The sequence below is a fragment of the Caretta caretta genome, chromosome 1 (assembly GCF_965140235.1).
Source record: "Caretta caretta isolate rCarCar2 chromosome 1, rCarCar1.hap1, whole genome shotgun sequence".
NCBI lineage: Eukaryota > Metazoa > Chordata > Testudines > Cheloniidae > Caretta > Caretta caretta.
The window spans coordinates 149135070-149154693 of NC_134206.1; the positions used below are offsets into that span (position 1 = coordinate 149135070).

The 19624-nt window shown below is 38.8% G+C and overlaps 1 protein-coding gene across 11 annotated transcripts in view; it reads right to left on the reverse strand.

The window, feature by feature from the left end:
- The window catches only part of DMD (dystrophin), a 2122534-nt gene that overhangs the window by 581052 nt on the left and 1521858 nt on the right, over positions 1-19624 (reverse strand). For all 11 annotated transcript variants that reach the window (XM_075132091.1, XM_048863664.2, XM_048863629.2 and 8 more), the window contains 2 exons: positions 17967-18068; positions 11445-11553 (listed from right to left, as the gene is read on the reverse strand). In XM_075132091.1, the coding sequence (XP_074988192.1) occupies positions 11445-11553; positions 17967-18068 (211 nt within the window). The remainder of the gene's footprint in view (positions 1-11444; positions 11554-17966; positions 18069-19624) is intronic.

Consider the following 19624-nt stretch of genomic DNA (forward strand, 5'->3'; position numbering starts at 1 on the left):
GGGGTTGGACTAGATGATCTCCTGAGGTCCCTTCCAACCCTGATATTTTATGATTCTATCTGACTGACTGGATCATCCAGAGAAGGGAACTACAGCAGCACAGTATTTTAAGGCACTCTGGGTTACAGGGTAAGTGATGACACATCCTCTCACTGATCTGAACTGCACCCTAGAACATGACAAGACTAAAAGATAACTTAAGTGGGGCTATGAAAGTTTCTTTTTTCTAGTGCGTGCGTTTGTATGTGCATGCAAGTGTGTGTGTGTGTGTGAGAGAGAGAGAAAGAGGCTTTTAGATAACCATTTCTTGATTCTTCAATTAGGCATTCCATTGTCTCTCAAACCTCTGAAGTATTTGTTGGTGGGAGTCTGAGAAATGTGAGAGTTTTAAGCGTCAAACTATTTTCTGCAGGAATTTTTGTGCATGTCAATTTTTTTTATAAGTGCATAAGTATTAAAAAGTTTTTCATGTAAGCAATTGCTGTAGAGTAATGTTATAATGAATGGAAGTAAGTTGTTCATGTGGTTGTGAATGGGGAGCAGAAGTGTTCCATCAGAGAATAGCTGTATTAACATATCAGGCCCCTATGGGTTAGTTGCAGTAACATCTTTCATAGATGATGCCAGACCTCTTTGTCAATAGAAGTCAAAAAATTCAACATCCCAGTATGTTGCTTTCAAATGGATGTCAATCTGCATAGCAATCATTTCCATTTCTAATGCACCACTGTCCAAATGTAACTGTTCATTCCTTTTGGCTGTCAGTTCACTGATGTTATCCGTCATGATAGGGGACAATAAAAGAAACATTGCCAATGGCTTCAATTTCTCAAAGATCTGCAAACTTTCTGGCAAATTCATAATGTAGATTTTTTTTTAAATCATCCACACATGTGCATAAAACTCTTTATAGTCTTCATCATGTCCAAGTGTACTCTCATCAAACATCTCCACAAATGTTTCCATGAACAGGAAGTGCTGTAATGCTCTCTTTTCTATTAGAGCTACCAACAAACTCAATTTCTCTTTGAATTCATTGCACCCGGGTGTATAATAACCTCTCTTTTCCCCTGCAGCTGTTGAGTGAGTTCACTGAGCTTTTTAGTAAGGTTAGTCACAGGAATAATCTAATGCACCTTTTCAGTAAGCTCATATTTATTTTTTTGATCCCAATAATATTTGGATCATGTTGAAGACTGAAAAACCTTTGGAAATCTCAACAGATCTTTTTGATATACTCAAAAGCCCAGTAGGATTGTTGGATGTTGCATAAAAAAGTCATCTGCAGAGGTTTGATCAAAGCAGCTTTGAAATAAACAGTGTTGAAGGCGTCAGGATTCAATTAAGTTAACAGCATTTACTACTACTCCCGTAACAGGTGTCAAGTCCATTACTTTTCATTGTAGAAATAATTAATGAAAAATGTTGAGGTAATTAAGAAAAGGTTGAAGGTTCTGCTGTTCCATAAGCCAGTTTCAGCAACATTGCTTTCTTGCTGACAATGTGTTTCTTTGACTGACTGTAAATATCTTCCCCTCTTGCTTTCTTCATCAGTGACAATGTTATCAAAATATTTTTCTTCATGACACTTTTGCCAACCATTCATTTTCACATACTCTTCAAAAAAATGATACATAACATGTTCTGTTTTCAAAAGTCCAGCTAAAATATTCATGATTACAGTTGGTTTACTTTAATCTTATACAAGAAGTTTTCCTCAGGTATCTGCTTTCTTCCCCATCTCAAAATGGTGAAGATCTATTGTGGGAAATTCAATCAATTAGCTCCTTTTGTCCACTTACAACCTGCTCTCCTCTTGACCACTCATTGACTGAAGGGAGGAATAATATGTTCAGATACTACAGTGATGGGCAGCAGTATAAAACCCTAGAATAGATATCATAGGAAAGTTTACTGACTGAGTAGCAGCCTTGTCTTCTGCAGTCTGAGAAATGAAGATTTTTTTGTATTTTTCCTCCTCACCATTAGAAGCCGGGCAGTGACTGAGATCTTAAGATCTTCATCCAGGATGGTTTGAATCATGCTCCCTCCTCTTCTGTTAGCAGGCTGCATTAGCGCAGAGCAAGTCACTCTCTGCATCACCTCCTGTTGCCACAGAAACACCAGGAGGCACTGCAAAGAGAGACCTACCCTGTAAGGCTTTCAGCCGTGGTGGGTGGGCCAATAAGGAGTAAAACAGAACACCCTTGGGATGAACGAGAATAAACTAAAAAGAAAAGCCAACCAGCAACAGCAGAGGGAAGTAAAAAGCAATGAGTGCAAAATGCTCTCTAAAACTTACTATGGTTTTTGTTTTCTACTAAACAACTAAAAATATTTTAACGAAAATGTAGTTTTCAACAGACGTAATTTTTTCACAACAGAAGAGAAAGGACATAACTTCTATTTCCATTATCATTCTCTCTGAAATCACAGTAACTTAAGATAGGCTACCGTAACAGTGAGGAAAGAGAGAAATAATGCACCTGTCTTTAAAGTAGGAGAGGTTGGGGGTGGGAATCTTTAAGATTCTGTAAGCAAGGTCTGAATGAATGCTCCCCTGACAGCTATCTGGGAGGGAGAGAGACTTTGGGTGTGTTTATGTAAATACAGGTTGCTCCTAGTCTGCTTAGATATTCAGCAGATAAAGTGATTACTTTGACACCACTATTTCCAAATGCAGGGGTAGTGAAATGCTGTTACCAAAATGTTGTAATTATGTAGTAATACAGGGAAGCAAGACTGTGCTTAACCTGTCCCAAATGAGGGGGGTCACCTTCAGTTGAAAGGACCTTGTTAAGCCAGGGACTTGAATGCCAGATCCCTGTGAAAGTAAGAGGAGGGGGGACAGATGTCCCAGCTAGGAGGTGTGTTGACTCTCCCTAGGAGTCCCCAGACTGGTTTCACCTGTTCCTCCCCACTGTTCAAAGAAAGAGCTAAATAGGCTTCATTTGGAGCATCTTTTGTTATTTTAAATGCTCAATCAGAGCTGGAATCACTTGAGATGGGGCAGTGTTTCTGCCCAGCCTGCAAAGAGCTGAAAATCACTAAGAGACTGATGTGCAGAGGTCACAGCAGAAAGGCAGGTGCCAGCAGAAGGTGACTGATGGTCAGCTGGTGAATGAGTGGCTGGTGAGGTGGTGAGCAGAGCAAGTGGCCAGCAGTGGAGAGGCGCAATGAGCGGCCAGCAGGGTGGCTGGTGGAGAGGGGAGGCAGATGAGAGCCCGAGCAGTGGTTCAAGTAAGGTGCCTCCTTACCTCCTCCCACGGTGGGAGATGAACTCTGCAGAGGCACCTTTGAACACTGTGTCTGCACTGACCAAGTACAGCAACTGTGCATTAGGTGCAGAGAAGAGGCAGGCACTAAAGGGACTTTTGGATTGCTGGACTTAAGAACCTGAGGGGAAAAGGACACTGCCCAACTTACTTGGGGGTGGATCTTTTGCTCATGGTTTATGTTTATGAACCCTGTTTACGGTGTTTTCCAAAATTAACGCCGATTACTTGCCTCCTCTTATTAAAAGTTTCTTTTCTACACGCAGACTCTGTGCTTGTGAATGGGGAAGTATTGCCTCTCAGTGGTGCCCAGCCATGGTGTGTAATTTTCCCAGGTTACTGGGTGGGGGCTCGAACTGGTTCTGTGTTGTATCCATGGAAAGGAACCTTTAGATATTGAACCCAGCCCAATTGCTGGTTACTGGTGGCTCCACCTGGCAGAAGGGTTACAACTCTTTAACTCTGGCTCCCATCCAAAGTCTATTAGTGAGCAGTATTAATTACATCTTTGAAGAAATGTGCTTCTGATGGTTTGGGACTCTAGGAGAAACCCCTGGTCTCTGAGGATGTAATAACACATACCTGGAGTCAGAGTCCATGACCCTACCCATCTTCTAGAATTACAAAATGTTGTCATTGTCACATTTCCTGGAAATGGCTTAATTTACATCAAGAAGAAAAGTAGCTCAAATCCTATAATAGGTTTTCAATTTAACTTTCTGAATTTTAGATGAAAACATAAACACAGCCTTTCTGGACTGGAAGTTTCTCCACATGAATCAGGTATATCATTTCAACTTGCTTTTTGGACCAGGAGTAAGCAAGTCTGAAATTATGCATAAATCCAAATGGGGTTTCATTGATATTCTGATCAAGTCTGTATAACACCATTGCTTGATTTTCAAGAGGATTATCAAAATGAGCCTTGCACATCCTCTTGCTCTCCCCAACCTGAAAGAGAAATTAAATACAAGAAAAAAAACTGCAAAGCCAATTGTATCGAGAACAAAAAAAGAGAAATGAGTCCAGACATAGATTAGGTAAATACTGACTGTCCTGTGAAAGAGTGCTGCTACCACTGCTCTCACTTGTTTCATCTACCCTGATGCTTTTGTTCAAAACCTCCTGCTAACAGGTCAAAGAAAAAAAAGAAGAAGAAGAAGAGCTATGGATCCAACACTATATTAACTGCAAATCGGTGAGGTCTTACTTTTTATAATTCATTTTAAATATATTACAATAAAAGCTCTGTCAAGTAACTTTTAAGGGTTTGACGTAAGCAACTAGATTCTGAAAAATCAAGTAAAAGCCAACACTCCATTTGTCAACTGCATTGTCATATCTGTGTATTACAGAAAATGTATTATCAATATACTGAGACTCCTGCTACAGGCTGGCTTAAATATAATGTGGAAGCCGCCTTTTTGTTGATTTAAATCAAACTTCTGTTATTGAAACATATGTGCGGATGTAATGTTTATTCTCTTAGATTATACAGAAATAAATCCATGCATTAAAGCATTCTATAGAATCAGAGACCAAGCTGGAAATTCTGAGAATCACAGAGATTTACGTCCATAAACTTCCTTATTATGTTTTTATTCATGCAGTTTGAGGGCATAGTGTCAGCTTTTTATCCAGGTTCTTTTCATTACTTCTCCCTGTTGGTGTTGCAGCACATGCTGCGAATGATCTCCAAAGATTCCTCAAGCTCTATGCAGAGAGTAAATTGAATCTGAAAGCTTTATTGGACAAGTTTGTCTTTCAGCTTGTGTCTGACGTCAGCTGTACTGAAAAATAAAACTTCTAATGAAGCTGGGTCTTGACCTTGAAAAAATCTCCCATCAAATGGTAACAGATTCAGTTTTGTGCCATACCACTATTAGTTAGACGTGGCACATGCAATGAAAAGGGAAAAAAAAGACTTCTTAAAGGAAAAGGAAACCATCAGATGGAATAATCAGATAGCTTCTTCTCTTTGGGCTGTGATTTGCTCAGATATCACAAATTAAGCAGCATCAGACTTTGCCATTATTTGGAATGGGAGATCTCCAAGGAAAAGAAGATGCTGCAGAAAGTGGTGCTGGTGATTCTATATGTAGAATTCTTTTTCTTGCAAATTTACCAATGCCCTAAATACTGTTCAGAAGAAATGTAGTGTTAGAGGTGATTTTTGTCTTGTGAACAAGATGTAAAACTAAGGTCCTGAGAACTTGTCATATTAGATGGACCCAGTAGCCATTATAACTTCCTATCCTCACCTGCTGAAATCTTGTACAGTATAGCTACGCAATATTAAATAGCTACCACATTCCATCCATAGGATGTATGTTCTGTATGATGTATTTTTGATATACTGGATGTCTCGTAGGGCACTCTGTACATAAGATTATGTCACATCTTTCATTATGACCCCATGAATTCATATGCTCCTAAATTTCTGGGAAATTCCTCTTTGGGAATATTTTTTTTCTATGCTCAGTCTCGGCCAGAGGTGGATTTTTGAAAGCTAATGAGCAAACTCCTATCACCCAGATACATATATATTTAATATTTTATTCCTATATTGGACTTGTATCTTGTTATTTAAATGCATCTTTTGATACATTAATTTAATTCAGGAAATGTATACTGTCACAGTTTAGGGCAATTATGTCTGTATTCCTCTTCCCTGGTGCAGCAAGGGCACCCTCTCGAGGCTCCAAAGCAGTCACCTGCCCTGGGTGAAGCCCCATGCCTCTCCCTCTCCTGACCAGGGTATTTCCAGGCTGCACAGTCCCCTCACTGCACTGTATTATTCCCTAGAAGACAGGCTGCCTAAGGAGGCCTGCGTCGCGTCTCTCCGCAGAGAAGGTACACAGTGTAATTGCCACAGTTAAGTTACAACACAGCAGACACCTTTATTCTTAAAATGGAAGCATTACAAAGAAAATTTATTAAATATATCAAAAACAATAAAAGAACCTTCACATAGGGTAATCAGCTTACCAGAGATCACCCCATCATTGTTTGGTGATTCGTCCTTAAACCCCACAGGGGTGTTTTCCTGTGGTCACAAGTTCATAACAGCTTCAGTTCAGAACCAGCAACCAAGTCCTATGGGACCTCAGTGGGCCAAAGACCCAATCCTTCCCTCTTGCGCTACAGGTCCTGGATCAGAAAGGAGGCCCTAAAGTCAGTTTTAACTCAGGTATTTAACCAAAAATCCTTTCTGTCTGTTGGCTCCTGGAGAATCCAGTCTGAACCAGTGTAGGTGAGCCTTTCTCCAAGTTGTGGTAGCTCTCTGGACCTGTTACAACCTGAGTGAATTTGCTTAATCATCCTCCACCATTCTTAGTTCCTGGAGGGGCGGAAATATATACAATTTCTCAGTAGTACATAAACATTTGCTTTTTTAATATAATGAACTCCTAAAATATGTAAACCTAATCCAATAAGGTTTAATTTAATTCAATAGGTTTGTCCAGAAGATTGTCATATCTGTCACACATACAATAAAATACATAAGGTTTATAATACTGAGAATTGCACATTACTCTGAGAAACTTAATTTCAAATTACATTAATGGATGTCTTCATATGTACATGTATAGGATCCAGGCAGGGGGAGGCCAACAGCAAACTAACAGGCAAATATGTCCCCGCTAAGAAGACCTCCAAACTGGCCCTGTCCAACAGGCAAGCTTCCTCCCTTTCCTTGAGGTGCCAGGTCAGGGGCGGAGCCACTTCAGTCAATTTATAAGGCACATATCACAGAGCCTTGAATCAGAGCAAACAAACTCTGTCAGAAAAACAAAGTCTCTAGGGCCTGCAACCTGTAGCAGCCAAAATGGCTAATGGTCTCTCCTTCTCAATTTCCTTTTTCTGTTTGTATATCCCAAACTTAGGGTGGAGCAGGGCCTCTTGCTTGCACCCCGGCTGTTTTGGCTGCAAGTGCCAGACTGTCCCTGGAAGGTGTAGTACACCCCTTCAGAGTGCAATATGTGTTTGCACAAACACAGTGTGTATTGTATACACAGTGACTGTTTCAGAGGGCAACAGCCATGGAACACCACTAAAGAAAAAACTAATTTCTAATATTTTGTATCTTGATAAAGCTGGAATGTTTATTTTGTATTTTTTCTATGGTTCCTGGAGACAATCCACACTGAATAGTAAATGAGTCAACTGTATATTTAACAAGAAAAATAAAAAAGAATAGAAAATTTGACATACAGGCAATGCATTATTATAATTATGGTTAATCTGTATTATTATAACACATAAAAGCCCTAGTCATGGATCAGGACCCTATTGTGCTAAATGCTGTACACACAGAACACCAATGTTTGCGATGCAGTAACCCTAACTTTTGCATTCTTTAAACATTATTATTTTAGCTATTTAACCTTACTGTTGCATCAAATTTATTTATTTTTCCATTTAGTTTTCTATATTAAAAAAAAAAAAGAATGGAAGGAACAAAAATGAGAAAAAAGGAACCCTCCCCTGAGTCCACATGTTTGGAGGCACATGTACAACATTTCTATTAAGCTCAATACAGTATGTCTGTAGATTTCACACACTTCTAACTGTACCAATAACGCATGGGGTATACCTCATCCAGTGCACTAAATGCCTCCAATAACAACTATGCAGATAAAACAAGACAATCTCTACGGTCTCAAATGAACTCACACAATATCACTTCATCTGTGGGCAAACACTTTTCACAAAACAATCACTCCATATCTGAACTCTCAGTCCTCGTTCTCAAAGAAAACCTGCACACCTTCAAAAGACAAGTGTGGGAACTTAAATTCATATCTACACTAGACACTAAACATCACAGGTCTTAAGCCACGCCACTCCCTGCAGTCCGCATTGGCCTGGAACGGCGAGCTGCGGCCAGTGGGAACGGCGAGCTGCCAAACCTGCGGATGCTGCAAGTAAATAAACCATCCCGGCCCACCAGCGGATTTCCCTGACAGGCCGCATGCCAAAGGTTGCCGATCCCTGCCTTATATAGCATACCTACATTTATACAAATGTAGCACTTTTCAGTGAATGTATTAATGTGTATAAAGATATTATTGAAATTTTGTATTATGATGTGTTCATGTGTATAAAGATATTGACATTTGTCTCCATGGTGCATTAGCACACTACACAACCACTGAAACTGCATTTTACCTCTCGGTTTATAATATTTTTCATACTACTGGCTATGTAAGGCACAGAGGTGTGCAGTTAATGATGTTCATATAATTTCATGTTCCAACTATTAATGGATCGTGAGCACAATTTGCCTTTTGAATCATGTTCCCTGGGAAGTCAAGTTTAGCTGAGGTTTCTGACATACCCTTCAGCTAAGTACATTTTCCTACCTGGAAAAGTAGTCTTCTGTTCATTATGCCTGAAGGCATACTGGCCCAGTGGGATATTAGCAACCTTTGTAGTACCGTCTCTGTGTCCAAGAAACACTTAAACACATACCCACAGAAATAATTATAAACCTAATTCTATCCTGTTTCCTACCCCCACCACATCATCTCTCAAGGAGAGATACATAAAATGGTATGTTTACTGAGGGCCCCCTGGCAAAAGCCCTGTAACTAGACTAGACAGAGTGACACTTGATAGGTAGCAAGGCCAGTTATTTATTTTTTTGTTCTCTGCTCTGACATACAGATGTGAACATCATTAAATGCTGGCTGTCACACAAGTCTCTACAGAATATAATAATCAACAAGAAGTACGGCCACTGCTTCACATAGCCCTTTTCAAACCACAATGGAGTGTCATCCTTAATTCTGGGCTCCACTTTTATATTCATCTAGTTTTCTGAGTGATTAAGGCCTCTTCTTACAGCAGTGGTTAGCACTCTGTGCTACAGTGCATATATTCTTGGGGGTTTTTTTTCCTCTGAAGATCAGTTTTCATATGTCAGTTTTTCTTTGTTTCACCTGAAGATGTGTGAAATCCTGGACCCACTAATTCAATAGAAAACTCCCATTGACCTCTACAGGGCTAGGATTATCATGCCTGGTGTTTTATGCTAGTTGACTGTATGGAACTATCAACACATTTTGCAGATTTTTTAATTATTAGTATGCAGTATACAGGAAGATCAGAAGGAGGGGCACTAGGTTCAAAAGATATATGTTTACCCAACTACACATGCAAGAGAACTTGTTTGAAAATTGGGATTAAACAGAATTTTGATAAATTGGAATCTAATTTTGTTTAAAGAGCCAGTGCGGATGAGCCCAGCACAGTAAAAATTGTACCACAGGTAGTGTCTAAAGAAAGGTGTTTTAAAAACGGTTCTAATACAGTTTTGCCCAATTTATTCAGAATCATATTTTAATATGGTCTTAAAATACAGTTTCCTCATGAACGTAGATACAGAGGAAGAGAAGTCCTAAGAAATAAAATGGAGGTCAGAAGGCAGGCAGTCTGTGAGGATGGAACCAAAATAGCTGGCTGCAGTTACGGAGCAGCTGTACCATTATGCTGGATAAATGTACAGTTCGGTTCTTGATCAACTGAGAGTCCTCCGAAGCACAGGTTTTCATAAAACTGACTGTGGTCTGGATTTATTGGAAATTTAGAGAGTTTATTAGTTGTAATACTATAGTACATGAGAAACATGGCTTCGATTCTCAACAGTTTTCAGAAGTAAGCACAGAACAAGAAGTTTTATGAACAGGTGCCATTTTCTGTCTTTGCTGAAAAGAGCACCCTTAGGATGGGCTTCACCCATGTTTTCTTTGTGAATTCAAAGGACTTGCTAAATGGCACTGAACAGCTAACCTGAATTTTCATGTGAAAGGCAAATGGCAGCTAAAACTGATATTACAGTTAAAATGGTGGCATTATAATAAATAATCTCAAATAAGTGCTATTGGCACTGGAAACAAACTCAATCTTAGTTCTTGCCCAATCCTTTATAAAACCCCAATACCTTCATTTTATGTATTTATGTTTTCATCTCCTTAAACTCAGAAGTGCTGGTAATTCACATTATACATCTGCAAGGAAGGAACATGCATAATTTTGCAATTCTGGGGTTAAAGATAATGAGTTAGTGTAGGGATCTACACTTCTGTGACATCTCCTCTTTCTTTTCATTGCCATTGTAAGAACAAATTTACAACTCATAAAAGAAATTAATCTGATATAAGCAGCTGAATGCAAAACCTGACACAGCAAGTTTCGTGGCCCAGCACGGCAAAAAATAAAATAAAATAAAATGCTTACACAACATATTCAGTTCTACGGTGTCATTAAATGAGATTCGTTGGCTTGTCTCACAACTCACTACAAAATCAATGTAAGGCACTTTCCTTGTGTTGTAGAGTCATTTTTAAACCATTAGTGGTGTTTACTTCTTATAATGAAATTGGAAAGTTTGCCACCAGAGCCCTGACTGAACTAGGTGCCAATTCTGAATTAGTAAGTTTAAGTGTCATGAAAGAGATGTCTGCATTGTTTGAACTGATATACCAATGACCATGTTCTGGTGGAGCCAGGACTGTCTCTTGATCTTACTAGGTTCAATCCTGAAAAATCAAGTGGATGTTTTTTGTTCTCTTTAGAAGATGGAGTTGTTTACTTTCCTGAACATCAGGCTTTTCTGCTTTAGTATGCTAGAGAATCATGGCTACTGCTAGAGGCATGGGTTTCTCTACTATCTGCATTTGATACACATTATCCACAAAAAAAGGCTAGTGTAAAAAGGATACTTAGCAAATACATAAAACAAACAAAACATGTAGATAACAATTCAGATCTTCCTTCTTCTGACTGCACCATGCATCCCTCCCATCACTGCATACTCCTCTTTACCAGCCTGAAAGCATTAAAAGCATTTCCAGGACAATAAAATGGAAATTTCCAAAGTCACCCTAATTCCTAGAATGCTTGTAAAACGTAATATTTTAAAAAGCCAACTATAATCCAGGATTTGTTAACTTAACACCTGGGACACATTATACAGTATAAAAACAAAACTGTGAAAAATGAACCAAACTCAAAACCAGCATGTCTCTTGTTTTATACCACACTGCCTAGTGTCCAAATCCCTTGGGGTCAGCTTTAAAAATCTCAGCATTAATTTTCACAATATATTTCTATTTTTTTGCATTTGTAAACCCATTTAAAATGTATCAATACTGAAGCACTTACGGAAACCAGAATGGATAAGTCCAGATGCTTCTGAAGCTGGCTTTCCCTTTAGTGCTTGAATTAAATGGTTTACTGCCGTCCAGTCAGCACTCAAGTCTTCCAATTTTCTCTAGAACAGGAAAGTATGCATATTATTCATTTGGTAAATATTTTTAAAATATATGCTACATGATGGAACACAAGATGTCTGCAGCACTGTTACTTTAAAAGAGTGAGAGGTCCTTTCCTACAGCATGTTTGCTTATATTTCATGTTCAGACATAGTATCTCTATCATTGCATGTACAGAGTTTTTCCAGCTCCAGGTGCCCAACACCACAAATCTAGAAACAGGAACTATTTTGTATTAACAGGAGGGACAATAACTTATCATACCCAGACAAGGGTGAGAAAGGAAAAATAGCTCCTTAATCTTCTTGAGAGGACAGACCAATGTAATATGTACTCGTGTGTTTTATTAGCAGGAATTTGGGATGGTCATCATTTTGCTAATGAAGCCACAAGCGGGTTATTTAGGTCATCCTAAACAAAAGCCAATAAGACGTCCATACTACGAGACACCATGTCTTGTTCTGAACATTACACATATACTAAAGGGTCTGATGAGTGTTTTAGACTAGCATGATAGTACGTTCTGTGTGCACAACGTTGAGCACTGAGGGCTAGATTGTGACTGTAAGTCCAAAACTAAGCAAGAGGGCATAAACTGTATCACTACTGGAATAGCGCAGGGAGGCATTTTAACTTGGACAGTGCTCTGCTAACAAGTGTTAGGATCTAGATATTCAGGCCTGTCTGCAAAGGCCTGTACTTTAAGAATTTAGGTGTATTCTTATCACTTGGCTAGTTAAAGGTATAAAAGAAAGAATCAAAATCACTGTCTGCCAGTGTACAGTCCTTTTCTTACTGTGACAGTCTGAGGCCCTGTTCTTAGGCTAGGGCCTTTGACTAAGCAACAGAGGCAGCCATAAGCTGGGAAGCGACCGGTCACATCCTCACATTCCAAACTAGTCACGTTGAAAGAAGGTGCTACTGGGCTGTTAGGAATACACTCCTGTCCTGATAATGCCGGTCACCTCCAGAGAAAGGGAAGTGCCTAGAAGATGTAAAAGGAAACTTAGTTTGATAGCATCCTGTCTGGCAAGAACTCACTTATCAATAGCTGGGATGTGAAATCCTCACTTCTGTATTGTTTTGTCATTATAGTTCCCACTTTACTATTGTTTGTCTGTATAATCTCTGTCTGGTTCTGTGATTGCTTCTGTCTGCTGTATAATTAATTTTGCTGGGTGTAAACTAATTAAGGTGGTGGGATATAATTGGTTACATAATCATGTTACAATATGTTAGGATTGGTTAGTTAAATTTCAGGAAAATGATTGGTTAAGGTATAGCTAAGCAGAACTCAAGTTTTACTATATAATCTGCAGTCAATCAGGAAGTGAGTGAGTGGGTGGGTGTGTGTGGGGGAAATGGGAACAGGGAATGGGGGTGGGGAAATTGGAATCATGTTTGGCTAAGGGCAGGAATGGGAACAGGGACACAGGTGTGAGGCTCTGTGGTGTCAGAGCTGGGAAGGGGGACACTAAGGAAGGAAACTGGAATCATGCTTGCTGGAAGTTCACCTCAATAAACATCGAATTGTTTGCACCTTTGGACTTCGGGTATTGTTGCTCTCTGTTCATGCGAGAAGGACCAGGGAAGTAAGTGGGTGAAGGAATAAGCCCCTGTCATAAATATAAAGGGAAGGGTAAACCCCTTTGAAATCCTTCCTGGCCAGGGGAAAGCTCCTCTCACCTGTAAAGGGTTAAGAAGCTAAAGGTAACCTCGCTGGCACCTGACCAAAATGACCAATGAGGAGACAAGATACTTTCAAAAGCTGGGAGGAGGGAGAGAAACAAAGGGTCTGTGGGTCTGTCTATATGCTGGTCTTTACCGGGGATAGACCAGGAATGGAGTCTTAGAACTTTTAGTAAGTAATCTAGCTAGGTATGTGTTCGATTATGATTTCTTTAAATGGCTGAGAAAGGAACTGTGCTGAATAGAATAACTATTTCTGTCTGTGTATCTTTTTTGTAACTTAAGGTTTTCCCTAGAGGGGTTCTCTATGTTTTTGAATCTAATTACCCTGTAAGATATCTACCATCCTGATTTTACAGAGGGGATTTCTTTATTTCTATTTACTTCTATTTTTATTAAAAGTCTGCTTGTAAGAAAACTGAATGCTTTTTCATTGTTCTCAGATCCAAGGGTTTGGGTCTGTGGTCACCTATGCAAATTGGTGAGGCTTTTTATCCAACATTTCCCAGGAAAGGGGGGGTGCAAGTGTTGGGAGGATTGTTCATTGTTCTTAAGATCCAAGGGTCTGGGTCTGTAGTCACCTAGGCAAATTGGTGAGGCTTTTTACCAAACCTTGTCCAGGAAGTGGGGTGCAAGGTTTTGGGAAGTATTTTGGGGGGAAGGACGCGTCCAAACAGCTCTTCCCCAGTAACCAGTATTAGTTTGGTGGTGGTAGCAGCCAGTCCAAGGATACGGGTGGAATATTTTGTACCTTGGGGAAGTTTTGACCTAAGCTGGTAAAGATAAGCTTAGGAGGTTTTTCATGCAGGTCCCCACATCTGTACCCTAGAGTTCAGAGTGGGGGAGGAACCTTGACACTGACTATGGAAAAGGTTGCTGGGAGAGAAAACAAGCTGGTGTGTTAGGGAGCTGAAACATAGCTTAGCAGCAACAAAACTCTCAATTACTGAGATTGAGAGGGATAGCACAGTAACTCACAATCCTGGGAACTCCAGCAGATGGTCACACTTACTGAATCAAAAGTCAATCCTCATTCGAGTACACCTAAAGCATGATCCTTAAAAGCATTACACTTTATATACATTGCTCTACTATCGTGAATTCATGCAAAGAAAAGAGGCAAGCACTGTGGTAATAGGAGATTTCCATTGTCCATCTTATCAAAGAACAGCTCATCAGGGACTGACCAACAAGAATTTGAAAGATAGGCTATCTAAATGATCAAATCTACATTCACTAGACTGTCACTTTGAAGGCAGTTAGACATTGATGAATTGATGAAGATTCCTTGGTAATATACAAGCACTGATTCTGGCAACAGTGTTTGTTTGAAAAGGTAAGTAGGTTTAATCTAGGTAGTTAAAAAAATAAAAACAACTGGAAGAATAAAACATCTCTGGCTGTGGCTGACTGTAATTGAAAATGACTAATGATGCTGTCATTTTGCAACACTTATCTGATGAAATGATGGCTGGCAGATTGTAATTGCCCTCTTGTCTTCAGCAATTATTTTGTGTCAGTGGGAGGGGGAAATAAACTTTCAGCCAAATGTAGGAAGCAATGTAGGCATTTATCTTTTTTATTATTATATCGAGAATAATAAATTGGTAAAGAAAGCCCTTTTAGATATACAAAGCTTGAAGTATGTGTGAAGCAACTGGGTTGTGGCTTTTGAAATTGACAAAACAAAATGATGGGAAAAGTCACTTACATTTCAGTATTTAGCTACTGTATTGTGTTAGTTTCTCTTCACCATAGAGATAACCTTTTATATACATTTCAACCAGGATATGAGAGAGAGATTATGCTTCCTATTCTTGGGGAATTCATGCCATACAATTCTCCACTTCCATTGTAGTTTAGATGAGAGAGAAACGTAATGCAGATATCTTGAACAAATTATTTTTCAGCTGAAAAAAAATGCTGTAAAATTCCAGACTCACTTAACTTCAATGAGGGGAGAGGCACATGTGAATTGCATCAAACATAGGGATGGAGTCCCCTCTGCCATGCCTGTCCAAACCAGAATACCACATGTTAATATTAATCCCGTTTACACTTTAAGGGCATTGATATTTAACAAAAGATATTTATATTTCAAAAAGTAGTTTTAGTCCTAACTTATTACAGGTGTGCTTGGCAGTACCGCCTATTATTAAAGTTGCCTGACATTAGAAGACTCTCTTTTCAGTTGCTCATAACTTTGCCAAATATTAACCACTTGAGCGGAGATTCTCCACATCAGGTGTCTACCTCAGGCTGAACTATTTGGGAACATTTCAGCCAAAATGGTTCATCTATCTCCAATAAATTGGAAGTGTGTTGTTTTGCCCATGTTAAAACATTCTTCAGACCTTTCCTCTGAAATACTCTAGTGCCTCCCAATCTTTGGGGCAGAGACTTAAAGAAGGCAGGGGGTATGTTTTTTGTCATCTCAGATGAAAGTAGGGGGTTCTTTGGAAAAATTAGTAGGTTGTCATTCAATTAAAGACTGTATCATAATGCATATGCACTAGGGGGACAAAGTAAGGCAGCACAGGCAACCTGAACCATCACATTTTCTAACTTTTCAGTGCCTTATTTTGCAACCTTAATAATGTTCTTTCAGCATAGTTTTTTTGTGTGTGCAATTTAATCTAAAGCAAGAGATATAAAGTTATTACAATTTGAACTGCACCTTTGCTGCAGAGAAAGGAATTGTTGCATTAGCTATAAAGACTTTCTTGGGACTTACAAATAGTGATTGGTACTGGAATTTACTCAGTAAGAACCACCACAAAGGGGCCACTCAATATAAATGGGTGAAAGCCTAGGAAAACTACATCAAAAAAGCAATTTCACATGCTGACATTATATGTTCACATTTCTATTACTCACTGTATACCAGATAGTCACTGAGACAGAAATTAACTTCACAGGTTGGTCAATTAACTGAATGGCAGTGTAATGAAAAAAGTGAAATGCAATTAGAGGTGGATCAGAAGTGAAATTCCCTACACTCCACAAATAGTTATTAACTTGCAAGTATTCCGCACAGGCACATTGTATAATGTCATCCTCAAAATGACTGCTTAAGAGACACTATTGTTTTCAATTACACAACAGCACCTGGCATTCACCACATCTAATAAGAAGTAATTTCATTCCATTAAAAAAAATATCTCTAGGAATTCTACTACTGGAATCAGTTTGGCATTCTCTAAATAAAATGGATAGACTAAGCATGCTTCTTGGACATACCAAATATGTTTCACAAACTAACACAGACTAAAAGCTACAGCAGCACACATTTGTAGTCTATTGCTAGTGGTGCTCACACCTCACTTATTGAGATGTGATGTAAGGTCTTCTAAGATTATTACTGCAGTCAGGAAAAATGTGTAAATGCAATGATCACAGTGAGATCTTTGTTCCATCATCCACTCTGTGCAGAGGTGACATGTGCTTACTCCGAATAATAATAGCTCCTCTCTGAAGCCAAGAAAATTGAACAACAGCCTAAAACTTTGTGGCTGCACACTATCATCAGGGCACTAGCTTAAAATCACCTTGAATTCACCTTTTGGGGTATTTTCTAAATTTATCTCAATTTAACTATTAAAGAATATTGATTGTTTTAATAAAAGCTGGAATACCAACAAAGAAAGCAGTTCTCAAAGGTTTCTTTGGAGAAAAAGAAAAGAAAATAAACAAAAATATTATTAAATAAATATATATTCATTTTTAAAGTGGAGGTAAAGATAGAATTTAAAAGTTTTAATTTAAAAGAATAAAAGAATTTTATCTCTCAGCCCTACAAGGGACAATTACAGTAGAAATTTGGACTGACCATTAAGCCACTGTTAGATGCTCTTAAGAACATTTAATCATAGTGTCCACTGATAATTTGTTGTCAGATACAAAAATATAAGTCATACAACACACATGGAATAGCTTGTGTCACAAGATTGTGCTTTATGGCTCTGTATGACCATGTTTGAGTGGTGGCTTCCATCCCCCTTTGATCTTCCAATCCAAAGATAGCTGGACTGTCATGGGGAGGATGCTGGTGGCCTGCTCTATCCAGCTGGTAGAGACAATTATCCTTGTGCATCAGTACCCTATTGATATCATCTTTAATCTGATACCAACACTGAGAAAAGCAATTTGAGAATGAGCTCCCACAAGACAGCAGTCAGCCTTTCCTAACAAAATACCCTCTCCTCCAAACAAGAGCAAAACACATGATATTTCAAAGGCAATTCTGCCTGCACTTTGCCAGAGGCCAGGAGAAGAGGAGTTGTTTCAGTTGGCCTCATCCTCCTCCCCTTATTGTAGGAAAAATCTAGAAGACAGGATCCTCTCTGGCCTGCCTCTTGCTTCCGTCTACAAAAAATAAAAACTTTTTTTCCACAGAAGGTCTGTAAGCCTCATTTGGAATAAAATGGTCTTATGTTAATGGTGAGGTAAGTGCATACTGTAGTGTTATGTTTTTAAGGTGAACTACTTTTTTGACTAGGTGGGTGAACACCAGTGCAGAAAGGAATACTTAGTATCGCAATGCATAGATAATTCTGGCTGTAAGCAGAACATTATTTCTGCTTGTGCTGTTGCATAACAAAGCCAATATTATTTTCCAAGTTTTTTCACTGATTTTAAATAGACGACATCAAGGACAAGCCTACAACAGGGGAAACAGAACCCATTAGGTGGTAATGGATATTACTAAAAGTTGCCTCATTACCTTTACTGGATGAGTGGCTGGTTTTTCCTTATATAAATGATGCCCTTTAGACAAAACCCCTTCCACATCCGGCTGTTTAGCTTGAACTGCTGCTTCAGTTTCCTGGAGGGGGGGGGAGTGAAATAGTGTGAAATTAGCTTTACTTTCAAGAATCAAACCACAAAGTTTTAAAGCTCCACAGGAGGCTGTACACACCCCCGATAGATTCCTTTCTGTTTGTGCATGGTGTCAGGACAAAGAGGGTCACTGAAAAATAAAACAGGAATAGCAGAGAATAAAAGTAGTAAAATAAACAGTGATATATCCCTTCATCCATGAAGGTCTCAATAAAATGGAATTACAGAAACCAGCACAAATTCACACTAGAAAGAACAGGCATTTGAAATCTAATATGAACAACTCAGTCTTGTTGCCTTACTTTACATTTTAAAAAAAAGAAGCTGATAATAGAAGTTAGTGCTGTTGAGGAGATCTTGCCCGTGTGGTAGTGAACATCTTATTCATGTGACCATGTTGAATGCTGTTGGGTAACTAAGATAACACTAATAATACTTTATAATGAAACTTTCAGCGTGATGAGTCCCAACTAATGTTACAAACTACACACTAGCAGGACAGTAACTACTAAAGCTATGCTAGGACATTTATTATTATTGAGAAGGAAGAATGACACTGATTGAATTAGCAAAACCATTTCCTCTTGCATTTTTTTTAAAATCTCCTGGAAACTTCCCATTCAAGTGTTGAACACATCCAACCCAGAGACACTTACACCCCAGGCTGGTACTGTATAACCGCTGATTTCAAAATCATGCAACAGGGGAAACACGGCATGTAGCTAATTTAGAAAAAAAAGGCATCAGCACAAAAAAGGGGGAAGAAGGAACATACCATGTATCCTGTTCTGTTTTGATTTATTAATATTATTATTACTATTTTAAAAGGATAATGAATGGAACACAACACTGCAATATTATCTGAGGAATCTGAATGAGTTCTTAGTTTTTTCTCCATTTTGTAGTTTCATCTGAACCTAGCAGCTTTTCAAATGAGCTATCTCCTTCACACAATCCTAATAGCTGTGCACCAACTCTCAATCTTGTTTTCTGCCCGCATTCTGAGTTACCATTAGTATGACAAGCCACAAAATAGTATCCCAATAGCTTCAGTCTAAAGGCTCAAGCACATCATGTCATTGATGAAAATCTGAAAAATGCTACTTTTTTTTCCTGTGCTCTGCATTTCTCTTGTTCAAATCAATGTCATTCTAAACCACAACAAAGGACCATTTCACTTCTCAATTTCCAACTGTCAATAGAAAAGTTGTCCACAATTCTTGCCTGAAAATCTACATGCAAAATATTCTGAGCAGCACAAGAAAGTTATCCTTGATAGATGTCCAAAAGTCCACTGCCTTCTCTTACTTATATTTCCTTATGTTGTTTATCAGCCCAAAATAAAGACTGCTAAAAGCTATCAAGTTTTTTGCAGGGATATTTTAAATATGTTTGCATTTCACTGAGTCCTGTTACACATCTCCATTCCAGATGAAGAATGGTCTGAAGCAAATAGGATGAAATTCAATAAAAACAAATGAAAAGTATTCCACTTATGAAGGATCAATCAATTGCAAACATACAAAATAGGAAATGACTGCC